This window comes from Spodoptera frugiperda, chromosome 18 (genome assembly GCF_023101765.2).
Source record: "Spodoptera frugiperda isolate SF20-4 chromosome 18, AGI-APGP_CSIRO_Sfru_2.0, whole genome shotgun sequence".
Lineage (NCBI taxonomy): Eukaryota > Metazoa > Arthropoda > Insecta > Lepidoptera > Noctuidae > Spodoptera > Spodoptera frugiperda.
The window spans coordinates 3,064,310-3,083,902 of NC_064229.1; the positions used below are offsets into that span (position 1 = coordinate 3,064,310).

The following is a 19,593-nucleotide window of genomic DNA, read 5'->3' on the forward strand; positions in this document are numbered from 1 at the left end:
GGAAATATGATTGGCAAAACATTATGAAAATATTAGGTATTATAATTGGATTTTTATTCAAATCTGAAAATACATACATATGTTACAAATACAACAGGGATGATGACGGGGTATGAAAATAAAAAATCATTGTAGTCCGTCAGTTAGGTAATGAAAAAATATATAAGATAACAATACTTAGATAAAACGAATCAAAGGAGAAATTGGAGCAAATACTAATGTAATAGCATTTTTACGTGTAAAATCTACCTAGAAAGTCTTCAAAGGTAGGTAAGTATTTGTTTTCGTTAGAAAATAAAAAATACATGTCTAACATTTTAAAATAATCTACAAGACAGACATTCAAATAAAAATTAATCATCTACCCTATTAACATCAACATAATTATTTTATCAGTGAAAATCGAAATTCAACAAAAAAAAGAAAAACCTACTACCCACTTTAAACGCCACGGGGGTCACCGGTGACCGACGTCAGCGGAGGATTTTCCTTCAACACTTTTCTATTGGCAGTCAGACTTAAATAATATTTTTTATACAGTTGTCAAACCAAAACTACGGGCCAACCATTATTAAAATTAGCATAACACGTCGAACAAGTATTGCACAATATATGTAATACAACTCGATAAAAAAGATTAGTTGGGGAGAGATCAGTTTCCGATCTCTACGTGTTGATAACATTACCGGTACAAGAGTGATTTGCAATTTACTATCAATCATTCAATTAAGGAAAAAGTGTATTTTTCATACTATATACAGTCCCTACAGCTAGTGAGTATATTTTTTCTTTAAATAATATTTGTTCAGAGCGGTAACGGAATCATAGTGCGATCAACATCTATAAAAAAATATTTTTATTATTTTGAGTTCTCGCTGCGCTGTCTAGATGGCGTTAAAATCAAGAAAGACCGCGCTATAGTTTTGTTACCTTAATTAGGTTCTGCGTCAATTTGACGTCCAGGGCCCTTAGTAGGACAAGGAAGAAATACTAATAAAGTGCGGTGAAAGAATAGTGGTGTTTGTGTTGGTCTCTAAAAATTCTTCTGAAGGCCGACCCTCTGATTTTATTTTCGCTGTAAAATATAGGCATAGTCGAAATTTATAGTTTGGTCTTAATGCAAAATTTTTATCGAATATCGAGATCGATTAATACGTTTCATCAATCGGTAGTTTAATACTCTTGATTCTTAGATATTTTTTTAATTATTTTGGCTAATCTACGAGAATACAGTATCGAAGTAAATGTTGTCTGAAAAAGCAGGAATACTAGAAAATTATGTCACACATCAATTTTTATACACCAGTATAGCCTGTTTTTAATTATGTGTTAAAAGTCACCGGTCGCAATCAGCCGGTTCAAATAAATACGAATAAAAAACCAGTTTAAATATAGACGTTGAATATTTATTCGCAGAAACATAAACTAAGTATTTTGTTTCAAAATGAATAATATAAGATTATTATAAAGGGTGAGTTTGAATTCGACGTATTTCCTACAAAATTAGTTCTGAGGTCCAGTAGATGAATTCTCAGGTCCTGGCTTATACCCTAAAAAAACTAATATTATAAACGTGAAATATTATGTGTCTTTGTATGTTTGTTATTCAATCACGTCAAAATGGCTGAAGAGATCGGTATGAAATTTGGAACAGGGGTAGATTATGGTCTGGAATAACACAAAGGCTACTTGTGATACCAGGGGAATGCAAAGCCGCGGGCAGGAACATATAAAAAATGTCCTTGGTTTGTTATGTCTGTTTCGCTGCCACTATCAGTGCTAGAGGCGTTGAAACACTGATTTGTTTGCAGTGTCAATCGTGACACATAACTACGAAGACGTGTGAATTTCTCCACTCATACTCGTACTATCATTATTGTCAAGTTCTACTTTTGACCGGTACAGTTGTTTATTTTATTTGTGTTCAAAAAACAAATATTCAATTTAATTTTTCGTAATTTTACTATACTTTTGTATTTTTTATAAGTACTTAGCTGATACTAGACGACTTCATCAGCGTAGATTATCACTTCTAACTTTCATACCTCTTCATCATCCATATATTTCAGTTGCACAATGGGTATGAAAGTTTACAAGAGGGACACTAGTGGGCCTTGTCGGTCCGTGTTCATGGTGCTTGAGCTGTTGGGCATTAAAGATGTTGAATACATTCACATGAACTTGATTCAACGCGAACACTTTAGCGAGGAATACTTGAAGGTAACTAAAGCCATAATTATTATTTTTATTTATAGAATAGAATTAAAAAAAATCAAATAAGATGTTACAATGATTTGATGAAAATAAATAAAAATATGGAAGAGTTAATTATTCCGTCCTCAGATTGATGTTAATAGTACTGCTAAAATACAGATTTTTATGCCAAAATATTTACAATTTCAGATGAACCCACAGCATACAATTCCGACGTTGAAAGATGGTGATTTCGTAATCTGGGACAGGTAAGATTAAGTATTTTTGTTTAATTCGAATACATACAACTATACAATAAAATCACTACAATTATAAGTATAAACAGGCCTGAATGTATACCGTAAATAATATTATTTTTTTATAAAATAACTAGATTTATTTGTTATTGATAAGATAAAGCAACTTATCAATGTAAGGGTAGCTAAGACTACGTTAGCGCCCTTTGCGTTGCCTGCTCGCCTTTTGATTTAGTTTCTTCAAACAAACAACGTTACGCCTTTAATTCCCGAAGGGGTAGGTAGAGGTGCATTTGCACAATACGGCACGTAATGGCACTGTACAATGTACACCCACATTTTACCATTTGTGTTATAAGTCCCATGTAATAGGGTCAGTCTATATTACCTACACTTTATATACTAGCCACAATTCCAGACTCCGTGCTACTACTGAAAAAAAAAATCGAAACACCGAAAAAACTCCAGTAATACTTTAGCCGGACTCTGGAATCGAACCCGAGACCCCTTGTCCAGCAGTCGCACTTCGACCAATGGCCTACCTCATTAATTTAGTTTCTCCATTAATTCTATAATATAATGTTTTATTTCAGCCACGCAATCGTGACCTATTTAGTCAACCAATACGCAAAAGATGATTCCCTCTATCCTAAGGACCCTAAAAAACGGGCCATTGTAGACCAGAGGTTACATTTTGATAACGGCGTTCTCTTCGCAGCATTGAAAACTACTATGGTAAGTTGTAACATATTAACTTTTAAAACTATTTATTTATTGACTACTAGTGACCTGCCCCAGCTTCGCATGGGTGCAATGATGATATATTACGCATCTATTATACATACTAGTAATAAACTATCCTCTTGAATCACTATATCTATTTAAAAAAACCGCATCGAAATCCGTTGCGTAGTTTTGAAGATTTAAGCTAAGCTAAGTTAGGGACAGAGAAAGCAACTTTGTTTTATGCTATGTAGTGATTCACTATTACTACTATTTATTTAATTATTTATTAGGAATATTACATAGACTGACATTCTAAAATTAAGCTACATGCCTTGTAATCACTTACTGCCCTACTCAGAGACATTTAATATTTAATTTATTAAAACTATTCCGTAGTAACCATTTTGTATCGAAAACGATTGCTAAAGACTAGGTTTTTATTTATCATAATATTTGTATAATATTAAGTAGTTATTAATTCCGGAGCTGCGGACTACCTAGCGGGTTTACCGGGGCTCCGGCTCGAAAAGTAGGAGTAGGAACGGTGTAGTTTTTAGTCAGTAAGAGCCTGACTCCCTCTCGCCTCGTCCAAGGTGGGAGAAGACATTTGATGATTTTGCCCCTTAAAAAAAATGTAACCATTAAATGACTTTGATTATGGCGATTAGTATTCAAAAAGATTATTTCTTATTCACACTATAATCAGTTTAAATTCGCAGGTACCAATTTTATACAATGGTGAGACGGCATTCAGGCAAGAGAATCTGGACAAAATAAAAGAAGGTTATGAATTTATGGAGAAATTCTTCTCTGGACCCTGGCTTGCAGGAGAGTCGATGACATTGGCTGACATTTGCTGTGTTTCCAATGTCAGCTCTCTCAATGAAATTTTGCCCATAGATCAAACACTGTAAGTATCATTTTTGATTGTGAACATTGTTAACACACTTTATTTGTAAAATATTTTAACTGTATATACCGATTGGTAATGAAATCGAAATACGAACAAAATTAGTAATATTTTTTTTTATCATATTTTTGGCATCATTTTTATGTGTGTTTGTGTATATATATTTTTAAGTCGGTTCATATTGAAGCATTGAGGAAACAGTGACAGTTGAGTTTTAGTAAAAGAATATTGTTGTGCATTTCTCCATTTTTTTTTTACTGAAACCAATTCTCTGTTCTGGTTTTCTTTACAATAGTAACACTACTGCCATAGCTATGTAAATTAGCATTGTATAATTATGAAAGCAAAACCATACAGCATGTTACAATTTACATTGAATTAGTAAGTAATTTGATGTTAGACCAGTCATTCGAAAAATATCATAAAAAAAAACGCTAAAAACATATTATTTTCATAATCTTCAACAATCTTTTTGGTATCAAGTTGTATCATTATCTTTTCCAGGTATCCCAAATTGTCTGCCTGGTTTGAGAGATGTTCAAAACAAGACTTCTACATCAAGAGAAACTTGCCTGGTGTGCAAGAATTAAAGGAATTATTAAAAGTAAAACTTGTATCTTAAAAATTAACGAAGTTGATCGATCATCGACACATTGAAGTAAAGTAGAAATTGAAGATTCATGTTTTGTCGTACAAATTCAAGTTTTAATGTTTTGTCAAGATATTGTTCCTTATGCAAAAATAATGTAATGTTTGTTAAAAATAAATAAGTGTTCCGTTACTGAGTTTGACTTATTTATAGTGTAGTTTTGTCAGTATCGAGTGCTACATATACTGCTATGATATTTCAAGATTTTTTTAAGTAGCAAAATGTTATATCACGCATGGAATGCCCTGTCTAGTTGCCACAGCTGCGGAAGAGCAGGAATAGGAACGGTGTGGTTTTTTATACGTAAAAAGTCTCACACTCCCTCTCGTCTCACCCAAATCGATAGAAACCATTACCATTTGATTTTCTCCCCCTAAAAAAGTAGATCATGTTACCTGCGTTATAGGGGGCGAGCTCCATTCTCAATAGACATAGAATATGAGCAGAAATTAACAATATTAAATCAATCATTATGTTATCGGCTTACTCACGTAACGTTTTGACAAGAAAATCGACTAGTTTCTAAGCCATACTAGAAGGCTTATATTCAGTTACAATAAAATTACAATTTTAAATCACTAAAAACAATAACACTCGTAAATCAATGATCAGTAAGTCACAAAACTTATTTGCAGTTACATCACAAGCAGATTTCTCAACTGCAAGACAATAATGAATGACTACCACTTAGGAAGTGCAAAATTAATTAAGTTTCTTCTTACTACACCGTTTCTTTTAAAGCTAAAGTTTAATCTATACCAAGAGATAAGTTATCCGCTCCGCTTTCTTATTGCAACCGTTGCAAATAATACTGACAAAGATATTTTTAACAAATGAAGTTTTAATTTGGTAATCGATGCAATCTGGACTTGTAAAAAGTAGTTTAATTGTGACTGATTGTTTAAATGAATAAGCAAGATCAACGCTTGATCGCGTTTTATATTCGGGGTAGAGGTAGAACTTGGTAAAAGGAAACCTGAAATTGTAAAAGTAGTTGAAAAAATATTAGTGTCTTAAGTGAGTGACTTAATGGTACCACAATATTTAGAAGTTCTTAACAAGTTATATGACGATACGACATTAGAAATGTATTGATTCTACATTTTATTACATACTCGATTTAGAGTTCGTAGGTCGCCATGCTTAATAAATAGAGAAAACTTGGAACTGAACTTGTAAGCTTGACCCATGAATTGATAAACAGTTGGAAGCTGTGGCGAACGTGGGTGCGCCGCCCATACATTTTGCCAGACGTTATTAATATTATTTTTTTTTGAGTGTCATTCGCCCTGGGTGCGGCGGGAGGTAGTGTCAGACTCTTACTGACTAAAAACCATCCCGTTCCTTCTCCTGCTTTGAGCCGGAGCCCCGGTAACTTTTTACGTTGTCCGCAGCTACCGTCCTTTATGTATTACACAACTTCGGCCAAGCAATCATTGATTCTATTTGACTAACTCTAGAATACAGGACATTTAACACGAACTGAACTAAATATCCTGCTATGATCGGACGGATTCACTCTTACAAAGGATAGAGCGATGGGTCTTTACCAAGGACCTTCCGGCTAGTCGCATTTACACAAAATCAGTAGTCATTCAACGAACATTAAATCAGATACGAAGTGGACAAAGGCTTTGTGGAACAGAAGCACAGTTTAAAAATTACAAGATTTTAGGTTCGATATCAGCTATGCTTATTTTAATTATTATATGTTATCGGCTTACTCACGTAACTGTTTGACGAGGAACTCAACTAGTTTCAAGCCATCCTAGAGGCTCACATTCATGAGCAACATTCTGCGACACACGACGCGGCGATTGTCACGCTGCTACAGCTAATGAGCCTCTAGGATGGTTTGAAATTAGTCGAGTTCCTCGTTTTGTGTAAGCCGATAACATAATAATTAAGAATATGCATTTTCTAGGAACTCAAAACTCAATTAAATCGGCAATCGCACTATGTATATCACGTGTTCTTAGCCGAAACAATTGTAAACATCTTGTAACTAGCTCATTAATATTAATTCGTTTCAACTCATGACTTATTCATTGAGCGGCATCCACTTTATCTTTGAAGAGTTTACTTACTTGTTTCACTTTGAATACAACTCCGTTTAAACTAGGTTTGAGAAGTGATAGCTTAGTTTAAGAAAGCTTAACTTACTCTGCTGATTTTATTACGAGTGTTTTAGCTTTAGTCCAGTGCAGATAGGTTTTGAAACAAAAGAAATTTATAGTAGAATGAAACCTATTGGAAATGGAAGAGAATATGCTAAAAATGGAAAAAAATAAAAATTCCACTCCATCCGAGTTCGGGAAGTGGGGGGGAGGGAGGTTTTAAGAGGAAAAATCGGTTTATCGCAATTTTCGGCGAAACTACAAGTCCTATAAAAAAAAGTTCAATGGCAAAGTTGATGGTAATGAAAAGATCTACAACTTTTGTATTTACACTTTTTTTGTATTACCTCAAAATTTTGTGAAAAAATCAAAAAACTACGATTTCGGTTTTTTATTGTTATCTTCGACAAAAATATTAATTTTTTAACGAAATTTTGTGAAAACGTGCCTTTATATGTACCAAATACATTGTATTTTTTTTGGAATTGAATAACTAATTTTTTTACCAATTATTGATTAAATACCGAAAAATTATCCTAATTTTCAATCGAAAATTCACGCGTCAATATATCTGATTTTGTATAAAGTTCGGTGGACTTTTTGTTCGTTGAAATCTCTACTTTTTGATAGTGTAAAAAAAATAAACGTTACTATGGAAAATGTTCTGAAAAAACGCAATATTCTAAAAAAACTCGAATCAAAAAATTTGTTTTTCATCATTATGCACAATTTTGAGCTATTTATTACAATTAACTCATGTAGCGTAAGATTTAATGGTACATTGACAATTAAAAAAAATATATACATTAAAACATTCTACTATAATTAACAATCAAATAAGTTAATAATGTTTATATTTGATAAGACATCTACAATGTTATAAGAAAAATTTAGAATTTTGTTTTAATTAAATACTTATATATTCTTATTTGAAGATAATTTATAAACCTTTTTTATTTTTTAAGGTGGCAAAATCATCCAATCCAATCCAATGACCTCTGTCGCCTTAGATGAGGCGAGATTGAGTGTCAGACTCTTACTGACTAAAAACTACCCTGTTCCTAGTCCTGCTTTTCGACCTGGAGCCCCGGTAAACCCGCTAGGTAGTCCGCAGATCCGGATCAGGCATCAGCCATACTAGACACCATCTGAGATATTCTGATGGCTCTTTGAGGCGCGCGCGGAACGTGATGCGCGGCATGCACGGGTCTAGTTCTGTTCGGGTGGAAGCTACACTTGCTCGCCGTCTACAGACCCGTACTTACGGAGGCCAGAGTACTTTGCGCGATCCCCGACGCCCGGATCTCTCGCGAAGGCCGGGAGGTGAGGAGGTTCGTTCCCTCACGTGCCCCGCCTCCTTCTTTGCTCTGCTTCGCAGAAGGAGGAGACGTCATCCCAGCCTCGCTCGCTCCTCCAGAGACACTCCGGGCGTCGGGAATCGCGCGACGATCTCCAGCCACCGTTCACTATCACCTGTTTTTTCAGAACATTTTCCATAGTAACGTTTATTTTTTTTTACACTATCGAAAAGTAGAGATTTCAAAGAACAAAAATCCCACCGAACTTTATAAAAAATCAGATATTTTGACGCGTGAATTTTCGATTGAAAATTAGGATAATTTTTCGGTATTTAATCAATAATTGGTAAAAAAATTAGTTTTTCAATTCCAAAAAAATACAATGTATTTGGTTCATATAAAGGCACGTTTTCACAAAATTTCGTTAAAAAAATAATATTTTTGTCGAAGATAACAATAAAAAACCGAAATCGTAGTTTTTTGATTTTTTCACAAAATTTTGAGGTAATACAAAAAAAGTGTAAATATAAAAGTTGTAGATCTTTTTATTACCTACAACTTTGCCGTTGAACTTTTTTTATAGGACTTGTAGTTTCGCCGAAAATTGCGATAAACCGATTTTTCCTCTTAAAACCTCCCTCCCCCCCACTTCCCGAACTCGGATGGAGTGGAATTTTAATTTTTTTCCATTTTTAGCATATTCTCTTCCATTTCCAATAGGTTTCATTCTACTATAAATTTCTTTTACTTTTTACCTTTATAAGAGGTATCTGCACTGGCCTACTTGTGGTTAGAGTTGTTGTGATGGTAAGACAATGTCATTAGAAATTGGATCACTCATAAATATGTGGAGGATTTCTATTGGTCCTGAATATGAATTTTTTTTTGAGGCGGGATAATTACGAGTAGTTGAAATTGCCAGCCTTAAGCAAGCACGGTGAATAACGGTCATCCTTTCTTAGACTGAAAAAATTATTTTGATAGCAGTGGAACACACTTTTTTTTTGAGGGGGGAAAATGAGCCAATGGCTTCCCCGCCTTGGGCGAGGCGAGAGAGAATGTCTGACTCTTACTAAGTGAAAACCACCCCGTTCCTACTCCTGCTTTTGAGCCGGAGCTCCGGTAAACCCGCTAGGTAGTCCGCAGCTTCGGATCAGGCATCAGCCCTACTGGGCCCCATTTGTGGTCTGATGGCTCTTTGAGGCGCGCGCAGAACGCGACGCGCCGCACGCAAGGGTCTGGTTTTGGTCGGGCGGCGAGCTACCCTTGCTCACCGTCCGCAGACTTACGGTGGCTAGAGAATGTCCCGCGGTCCTAATTACGATACAACGCCATCTATTGGATACCGACTGCACTTGTAACAATTGATGACAACGTCATAACAGTGAATAGTTCGGTTAGGTCGCTGAAGGAGGTTTAGCCTGTGGTTTAGCTGAGTCCGTCGTGTTGACACGATTGCTACAATGATGTCTCATGGATATGGTGCCACGGCCGACAGTACGAAATCGTGCATTGATTCTAATTCATAATCCAAATTGAATTTTTGTCTCTACAAATACATAGGTATCTTACAGAATTAAAAAAAAAAAACGTACGTTTAATAAAGGCCTCACTTGAAAATGGGAGCTAGTGAGGCGGTTCTCTGTGTCAAAGAAAAATAAGATGCAACAGCTGTTAAGCATTAATGTTGCCTAGCTATGTCCTTTGTAGCTCTTGCGACACCTACGCCTCCTACGATATACCACCTGCAAAGATATCTATCTACACTAACATTTCTTGGAAATAAGACCTAACAAAAATTCTAGTCATGTTCGTAAAACAACATGCTTATAACTATGTAACCAAATAAATCCTGCAGATTTTGAAAATGAATAATAAATAAGTCTCTTATTTTAATTCCAAATTTTTTAAAGCTAAATCTGGTGAAACATGGCCTACAGAACAAGCTCTTTTAAGTAAAAAAACAAACTAACATTGAAATTCTTAAAGCACGTTGTGCCGTAACAATACAGGTACATTCATTAAAAATGTTCTTTAATTAAAAGAATTTTAGGTACCAAATTAAAAGCCAGGCTTTTGGGCCTTAAGACGCTCATTTTAATTTCAATTTAGTAAGGTTCTACTGAAAACGTTGTGACTAAATAAATATACCGAGCGCTTATATTTTTGGAAATAAATATTCATTTTTAAAAAGAATTTTTGAATTGAGGTAAAGAGAGAAAATCTGAAAAAAGGAGATGTAGTGTAGGTTTATATTTAGGAATAATTTGCCTTGTAAATAATTTTATATCGATTCATTTATTTGATGGTTGTGGGAGTGTGAGAATCAGAATTGTGGTTTCAGGTACCTTCACAGTAGATAATAGGCACTATGTTGGATGATATTACGTTCCGTGACGTTACGATTTTCAACAAATGACAATGCCAGATCCTGCCCCACTTAATTTCATCAATGTACAAGAAATGTAAATTAATCAAAATTATGCAATGAAAATAAGTCCCTTGGTTACTTAATTATTATTCCGATAAACTTGCGGATAAAAATTAGGAAATAAAAATAATTTAAAAAACCCAAGGCCTATTTCCTGTATTTATCGCGACCATCTGCGTTTCTTAGTACGCTTGCACAAGGAACAAAACGAAATGAATGCATATTCTAATTATTATTTCGTGTTTGAACGTTAGTGATTAGATGTAATGAAACGTCTTTGGCGTGCGTGTGTCAGTTATGTCCAAAAAGTCATTACTTGACATTCGCTCTGTCTGTTCTGTTTACATTGTTATTTCGTTATGACTATGAATTAAAAGTAGGATTACTAAAGGCGATATTGGTGATGACATTCCTGCCTTTCATAGCTAAACACCCTATGATAGCATTGTAATAATAACAAGCACTTAATTTCGTTATTTCTACCATTATAACTGCAATTAATCAAAACTGGTACCTAACCTAAATGTAATATTTTGTTCTTAGATTTATATAGAAACCGCAACGTCTAAAGATTTTTAATCATGTTTTTAGTTATCACTAATAGAACAGCAATAGAATGCTACATTTGGCATACCTGTACACTATATTTTTTGGTGGGGCAAAGCTCTATAGAGATTGTGGCATTGTCATTTTAAATATTCACTTCATTACTGATCATCTACTGACTGACTGACTACATCACTGATCATCAACTAATATACAGCAAAAATCAAAACCAAATTGATCCCTCAAAATATGAGTAAGACTGAATACGACTTATTTAACATCGTCGGTTATAGACGGCCTAAATGCGACGAATTTTTTTCAGTCAAAAGCTTAATTTGAATGGGAGTGAATGTGAGTCTCGTTAGCGGTGGGCACGAGTACGCCGTCGGAACCTGGTGCCTTAGTTAGCGGACAGGACATGACATAAGCAGTTTCCCATTATCAGAATACTCCTTTTAAGTCAGATTATTATAAATATATCAGTTAAAGCTAAGCAAGTGTGTTACAACATTTAAAATTTTGTACTTAAATACCTATATTTATTTAGAAACTTAGAGATTCAGCGACCCCACAGTCAAACCATTACAACGGTTTTGTGGGGCTTAGTCTATAATAATGTTACCTGTGTGGAAATGAAATAAATAAATAATAAATAGTGATTTATACATTGAATATAAGAAAAATAAGTATTTAGAATTAGAATGGACTAAATTGAAACTAAATCTTCCCTAGGTATTAGTGATAGGTAGTTATGTAAGACTTATTACCATTTTTGTTTCAAAGAATCTCAAACTATAATAGTTTTTAGGAAAAACACATCCGGCATATTTCAAATTGAAGCAATTTTACTTGTCACTAGCTTCTGTAAGCGGCTTCACCCTCATTCCTGTGTGATAAAAATTCTACCATCCAATGATAGAAAGGGTCAAACGTCAGCTAACACCCTATTGGTATACCAATTAATTGCATCAAAATCCGTTCAGTGGTTTCAGCGTGATTGACGACAACAACAAACTTTCACATTTAAAATACCGATGATTATTGTAATTTATTCAATGACAGTTAAGGATATACAATAAACGAAATATATTAGATATCACCGACTGGGAATAAGCGGCCCCATCCCCATAAAAGGTAATTAATAGTAAAAATACTTGAATCACAGGGCAGAAGATAAGCATTGCCATTCAACGTGGCAATGCGACCAGTCTTCTGGGAACGTTCCCCAGTGACAGTGATGCGGACGAGTACTTCGACGCCTAAAGGAGAGATTTTTTTAATTTTTTTTTTTAGTTTTAAGTTATAGTAAGTTGTCCATATTGACGAGAAAAAGAAAGAGGGATATAGACGATGAAAGAAAGCGAATGGAAGAAGGGAGGGAACGCCATATTTGTACGTTAAGACGGAAGCACAGTAAAATAAAAGATTAAAATTATAAGAAGAGTTATTTATTTCAAGAATCCTATCCCACATAAATATACAAATCAAAGGAGTATTATTTCAAATAAGCACCGCTTTCTATCTAACCTAATGCTTATACCGAAACTGGTTCTGATTCATGCTGGTTCATGTTCCCTTAATGAAATCAAGGAAATTAAATGTCTGTGCAGCCTGCAAAGTTCGTTAACTTGGTTAAGACTTGCTCATACATACCTATGAGACTGCAGGCAAAAATGCAAAATACTGAGGGCTAGGACGTTTTGGCCTCATAACTCAAGACAAAGATCTGAATAGGATATTACTTGTAGCTGTAGAACATATCGCACACCTAGTATTATATTAGCACATTTACGGTTTTCATAGTTTACCTGAATTGTTTAGTTTTTAGTTAACTAACCAATGAACCGTTGTTTTACGTGCGTGAGGGGGGAAACTACAATAATGTTATAATGACACTTACGGCCTCTCTCGATGAATATGGAAATAAATAGATTAATATGCACTTTTATAAACGTAAACCATATAAAGTCAATTTCGCATTTTTTGCAGATGTGCCAATATGTGAGCGATATAGTCGTCGAAGATAATTATCATGATAAACATTATAATTATCTTGCTATTATATTAGGAGGCTGGCGTTGGGCGGATGGATCAAGGACCTGATGCAGAAGGCAGTGCTCCTCGAAAGGGCACGTATTGTGAGGAGGTTTCTGTATCTGGAGCCCTAACCACCCGTATCTTGGACCATGCTCTCACTACTGGTCGGCTCCTATTTTTATATTTTTAAATGTTATTTTGTTTTGTATTTTATAAGTAATATTTAAAAATATAATTTTAGAGAATTTTAAATAAATATATATATTAGGGAAATGATAAACATTATAACGTTTACTACATTAGGTACTAGATACTCAAACTAATCAGACGTAATTTGTTAATTGTGGCGTAAAAGATGCGCATCGGTGACAGCTTCGAACGGTTCTGTACCGTACGTTTCCGAAACGTAGCTTGGCCCAAGACACAAGATAATGAAATAATTCTGAAAAATATACGCTCAAAAACTAAGTAAATGTGAAAAATATGACCATAATTTTTTTTATTAAATAAATTGTAAATGTCCTTAAGCATATTGTGAGTATTTCTATTACGCACGCAGCTTTAATGGTTCTTAAAAAATAATCGTTTAGAAAAGAGGATCGCGCACGGATTAAAAAAATAATGCGTACTTGTAAGTGGTTATGGGATAGTTCTAATAGCTCATGATTGAACTGCAAACTTAACGGGTTTACCGGGGCTCTGGCTTGAAAAGCAGGAGTAGGAACGCGGTGTTTTTTAGTCAGTAAGAATCTGGCATTCCCTCTCGCCTTGCCTAAGGCGAAAGAAGTCATTTAATGATATTCCCACCTTAAAAAAAAACTCAAGATTATAAACGACAAAGTAAGAAGTCTACCTGCTTTCACTTATGTTTCTATACCATTAAGATTGAAATAATGAACCAAATTGCAGCACCTTGCCTTGATTAAAGGCTAGATTAGAACATCTGACTAAACATGTTAGATCGTCTTTACTACGATACCAAACTAAGTGACTCATCAGCTGATTAAGTAAGATGCAGGTCTACACTTGTACTTTGCGCTAGAAATGGCATTTATTGATAGTGTTAATGGTAGTTAAATTTTGAAAGGCAAATGATGGAAGGTAGCTGTGGCTGCCTGAAGATTAAGCTCACCGAAAGGCGAGCGTGACTGTCAATATGGATTCAAATGAAGAGCAACCAAGAAACTAGTTTTCGCGGTTGGCGCGGTGGCTGGGTTACCGGATGCCGCGAAACGTGTAGCGGGTTCGATTCCCGCACGAAGCAACTCTGTGTGATCCACAAATTGTTGTTTCGGGTCTGGGTATCATGTGTATGTGAACTTGTATGTTTGTAAACGCACCCACGACACAGGAGAAAATCCTAGTGTGGGGCAACGTTAAAAAAAGGTTACGTTATTACACACATGCCAATACTCTTATATCTCATACAAGTAACGATTAGTAGAAAATATTAACGGCTTTAATTAAGTTATAGTGCGCCATATTTCATGTGTTATCCCTAGCGGGGTGAAGAGAGCATGTTTATTCAATTTTAGTAGGCACTGGCCTTGGTGAAAATTTAATTAAAATTATACCCTTCATTAATAAGTTAGTATATTATAGTATTACGTAGGTATATTTTGATTAAAAATAAATTACATTACATATTTCTTTATCATTAGTCTTGTACATGTGTCCCACTGCTATTAAAATCATTTTCTCAGACCATGCACCATTTATGTTATAAGTCCCATGTAATAGAGGGTGAGCCGATTGCCATACGCTGGACACAATTCCAGACTCCGTGAAATTTTCGAAAATCCGAAACAAGCCCAGTAGTACTTTGCCCGACCCGGGAATCGAAGCCGAGACCCCTTGTCCGACAGTCCCACTTGCGACCACTCGATCAACGAGGCAGTTAACGATGTAAGTTCAAACTACTCGTAATTATTTACAATTGTATTGATAAGACCAGCTCTTCCAATGTTTTCGTTCATCGTATATTAGTGATGTTTCAATAAACTTAAAAGCACACTTTAACTTGAACGTACCGGTAATTTCAAGGTTTTGAAACCGCACCTTCAAATAAACCTTATCAGGTCAACTAAATGACTACACTATGGAATCTTTTTCTACATTCATAAATGTTGCATTTAATCTTCACATACCAATATTTATTTATTAAATACTTAGCAGAACAAACCAATACTCTCAAATCACATTCAAAACTTCCATTTCAGTTTAAGCACGAAAATGCTTAAAAGAAACATTGCAAAGGTATCAGGAAACTCAATTAAATTTGCGCATATAAATAGACAAATTATTTTGACACGCACAATACTGGATTACAAAGTTATTTCGTTCGTTATGATGATAAACCGGCTTTTGTGGTAGACCAACAAAACCCGATATTTTGGTTTCCAGTTGCCCGTTTATCTTATTTAAATGACGCAGCGTGTAGTTCGGTAGCGCTATTGACTTGTTTGATTGATTGTAAAACGACGTTATATCTAAACATAAAGGGATTTTTTCTTCATAACATCAGGCTGATAGGTTATTAGGCGATAATAAAAAGGTTTCCATAGATTACTATGTATTTAATAACACATGAAAAGGCCGAAACGTTTACACACAGATCTAAAACTGGGCGCAATAAAAGAGAGAGACAACAAGATGAATCAAAATCAAATTGTCAATACTTCAACAAAATGGACATTGACAAGCAAATGACATGATAGATGCTCTAAAAACACGCGTATCTCTCCTAGAAAGATAACTCTTTTTAAACCCTTAATTTGATACTTATAAATTACAATTTACAGTACTTTTAAACACAAAATATTGTACTATGAAGTATTGTGGCGATACCTGACAAGTGACAAATGACAGGAGCTTTGAAGCCATAACCACCGGTATGTTAGAACATACTCTTATCTATTATATAAAAATAAGTCGGGTTTTCCTTCCTGACGCTATAACTCCAGAACGCACGAACCGATTTCCATCGTTTTGCATTCGTTGGAAAGGTCTCGGGCTCCGTGTGGTTTGTAGCAAAGAAAATTCAGATAAATTTTCAAGAGAAAAGCAGGAAAACAGGGAAAATGATATGTGGCGAAACGGAGTTCGCCTGGTTTGCTAGTTTTTTTATATTTAAATATTGTTTTTGTGTTATTTTAAGTAGTATTAAAAATTAAAATTTGGAAATAATAATTCAAAGTGGTCATTTATTCATGTCATGAAAAAAATATGAACAGAAATACACATTATCATTTATAAACAAATGTGGACTCGTTATTGTAGAAAATCATGTATGCGATAGGTGTTTTGATATCAAACATTGATAAAAATGACGTTGTGTCTCTTTATAATTTGATAGTCACGGATAAGAATAGTTTGTATCTAGGGTTCAGTGACCTCCACCATGTTGCACAATATTCACAATTGAAATCGTCTCAAATGCTTTAGTCAATATTTGATGAAATTCACTAGTACGCAAATGACATAGTATACAATATCTACCTTTAAGATGTGATAAGATGAAAAAAGAAGAAGTCGTTCCTACAAGCCACCTAAGAAGGAACGACTTTCCATTCGTTTGCTGCTTTTTACAGAAACTTCAAAGTAGAACTAATGATAAAGAAGGATGACAAACTAATTCATGGAACAATTAAATGGAAAAATATCGATAAACCTGAAACGACTTGATGCCTCCTTCTAAAAAGGTAAACATCTTAGGCCTATGTTGACGTTATACAATTTCACAAACGAGTTAAAAGTAGAATAAACTTAAAATGTAGTCAAGTGCGTGCATTCTAGCACAAAGCAAGAACATGAAACTATCACATTTGCAAAAGCTTTGTTAGAACAAAAGTTACAAAGGAAGGCTTTAAATCTACGACTTAGCGAAAACAAGCTGTACCTATGTATTAAATAGTACTTACTTTCTTGAATACATTGTAAAGCTAAGCTTAACTAAAACTTTACATAGTACATTACATACTACATTAGAATTAAATAGAGAGAAATAATACACAGTGAAAGTCAATATAATAGCCTGATTTTTTTTATGAAACACGCCAGACGTATTACCTTATGGTAAGCAATCGCCGCCCCCCATGGACATTTGAAACACCAGAGGCGTTACAAGTGCGTTGCCGGCTTTTTGGGAGTTAGGAATTTAAGGGTTGTAGTTCGGGAATCGGGGATGGGGAAGATTGGGAAGGGCCTGAATGGAAATGATGGTTTCGCACCGATTGAGATTGAAAACTTAGGGCCATGGGGTCTAAGTGCACGTCTCCTTTACAGAGATATTGTAAAGAAGATAGTTGTCACTTCAGGTGATTCAAGGGTTGGCTATTACCTTGGTCAAATATTAAGCATTGCCATTCAACGCAACAATGCTGCTAGTGACTTTTGGGCATCCTATATCACGACAACGATGAGGATAACTTTATCGATACCTTAAGCTAATTTTTGTATTATTATGAATATTTTAGTTTTTAGTTATGTATCATACTTTTTGTTAATTAAAATTAATCATACTCTCATAGTAGTGAGCTTTAAAGCAGGTTCACCAGTGAAGCGAATCAAGCAATCTACAGAATCAACTCGGTTATTTGTGGAATTTCTTCCAGTAGAGCATTTGTGGTGGGTGATGATTTACACCCTAAGCCGCCTATATCTTACTTATGTATGAAGCAGCTCTAGTCCTATGGAGAGAAGACCCTAAATACCAAAGCATGCCAAACTCGTGAATGGTGTTTTGTTTCGGCTTCGTACGCGTATATCCAGGATTCATCACCTAATACAATGTTGTATACAGCATTTGAGGATCCTGCTTGGAATCTTTCGAGAGTTCTGACGTACCGAGTAACACGAGCCGCTTTTTGCTCTAAACAGAGTAAATGCGGTATCCATTTCACCATTTGTGTTAAAGTCCCATTTGTGAATGTGGTGCATGTCTGTAATTGGCATAAGCACATGATCTTGTCTCTTTATCTTGTTTTTCATTAATGTTGGTTTTTATTCTGTTGACGTGCCTTATACATATATAAATCCATCGCGAAAACAACTTTTTTTATACCTAATTTTTCATGCAAGATTATTTGAATTTGACTCATGCAAATGCCTAAAGTTGCCTGAATTTCGCAGTATGTCTCATGTCGATCTTCCTCATTCAGCTTACATACAACATCAACGGTTTCTTGGGTGACTGCAGTTTCTGGACGACCTTGACGGAGATCATCACTGAGCCTGACACGACCACGTTGAAATTCAGCAAATCAGCGATGAATTGTGATTTTGGATGAGGCTTCATCACCAAATGCAAAAAGCAACCAACTGGTCAATATTGTTTTTGTGTTAAACCACTTTGAAAGTCACAATAAATCATCGCTCTTGAATTTTCTCGCAATCAAGTCAATCTGGGGGCACGGCAGTACCCCCCGCCAATGCGACGGCCAAGTCGATCTATTTTTTGTAACGTAAAATTAATGTAGTTTGACAAGACCGCGAATCTTTTTTTAAGTTTTCAATTATAAAGATTTTAATATGACAGGAACAGTGGAAATATTCCATTCCAAATACTTTAGTGCAGCCTTGGTATGCATTTAATGTAAACGATGTTTAATCCTAAATTAGCAAATTGTGGACTTTACGTTGAGATTTATAAGCTTAATTCCAGTAATGAAACATTTGGTCTTTATTAAGCAAGTTGTTGAACAAAGACGGGAGAAGTCATTAAGTTTGTACGAAAACAAGTTTACACATTGAAGTAACTCTCGGTATACAATCTGCCAACAAGCCATGCAGTGACAACTTAAATTTAATTTCACTTTACACCCCTACCATAGGAAACAATCTCGATGGGTACCTAATACTTAATAATAATTTAGTTTCAAGTTTTGTATACATATTTTGTCAATAACAACGTATAAATCTGTACTATTATCATAAATGGGAAATATTTCTATGTTTGTAACGAATTACCTCCAAAAGTATGTACCTACTTGGCAGATTAAAAAAATTCTTTCACCATTTGAATGCTACGTTATCACTATTATATTATCCACCCATGGGAAGCCGAACGGGTTGCTGTGAGTAGATAAAACGAAGACTTACAGCAAAACTTTGGAATGAGTTGTTGTCGGCGGTATTTCCGAACCGATATGACTTTCAAACCTTCAAGAAAAGAGCATATTCCTTTTTAAAACGCCGGCAATGTACCTGTGACTCCTCTGGGGTTGCGGCGCTGATCGCTTACCATCAGATAACCCGTCGGCTCGTTTGCACCCTATTCCACAAAAAAACTTGTCCGTCATAAAAATTTTGACTGCACGGTTGGCGCGGTGGCTGGGCAACTGGCTGCTGTGCAACGTGTAGCGGGTTCGAATCCCACACGGAGCAATTCTTTATGTAATCCACAAATTGTTATGTTCTGGGTGCCATGTG

General features: G+C 35.1%; 1 protein-coding gene across 2 annotated transcripts; it reads left to right on the top strand.

The window, feature by feature from the left end:
- Positions 1-609: 609 nt before the first annotated feature.
- Positions 610-4,867, top strand: LOC118277779 (glutathione S-transferase 1). Of its 2 annotated transcripts, none has more exons than XM_050700327.1 (6): positions 610-773; positions 2,070-2,220; positions 2,404-2,462; positions 3,044-3,185; positions 3,896-4,086; positions 4,591-4,867. In XM_050700327.1, exons 2-6 carry the CDS (start codon positions 2,077-2,079, stop codon positions 4,706-4,708), a joined length of 654 nt encoding a protein of 217 aa, XP_050556284.1. In that variant the 5' UTR covers positions 610-773; positions 2,070-2,076; the 3' UTR covers positions 4,709-4,867. The 2 variants fall into 2 exon arrangements, with proteins under 2 accessions (XP_050556284.1, XP_050556285.1); XM_050700328.1 differs by lacking the exon at positions 610-773 and adding an exon at positions 1,750-1,899.
- Positions 4,868-19,593: the final 14,726 nt, after the last annotated feature.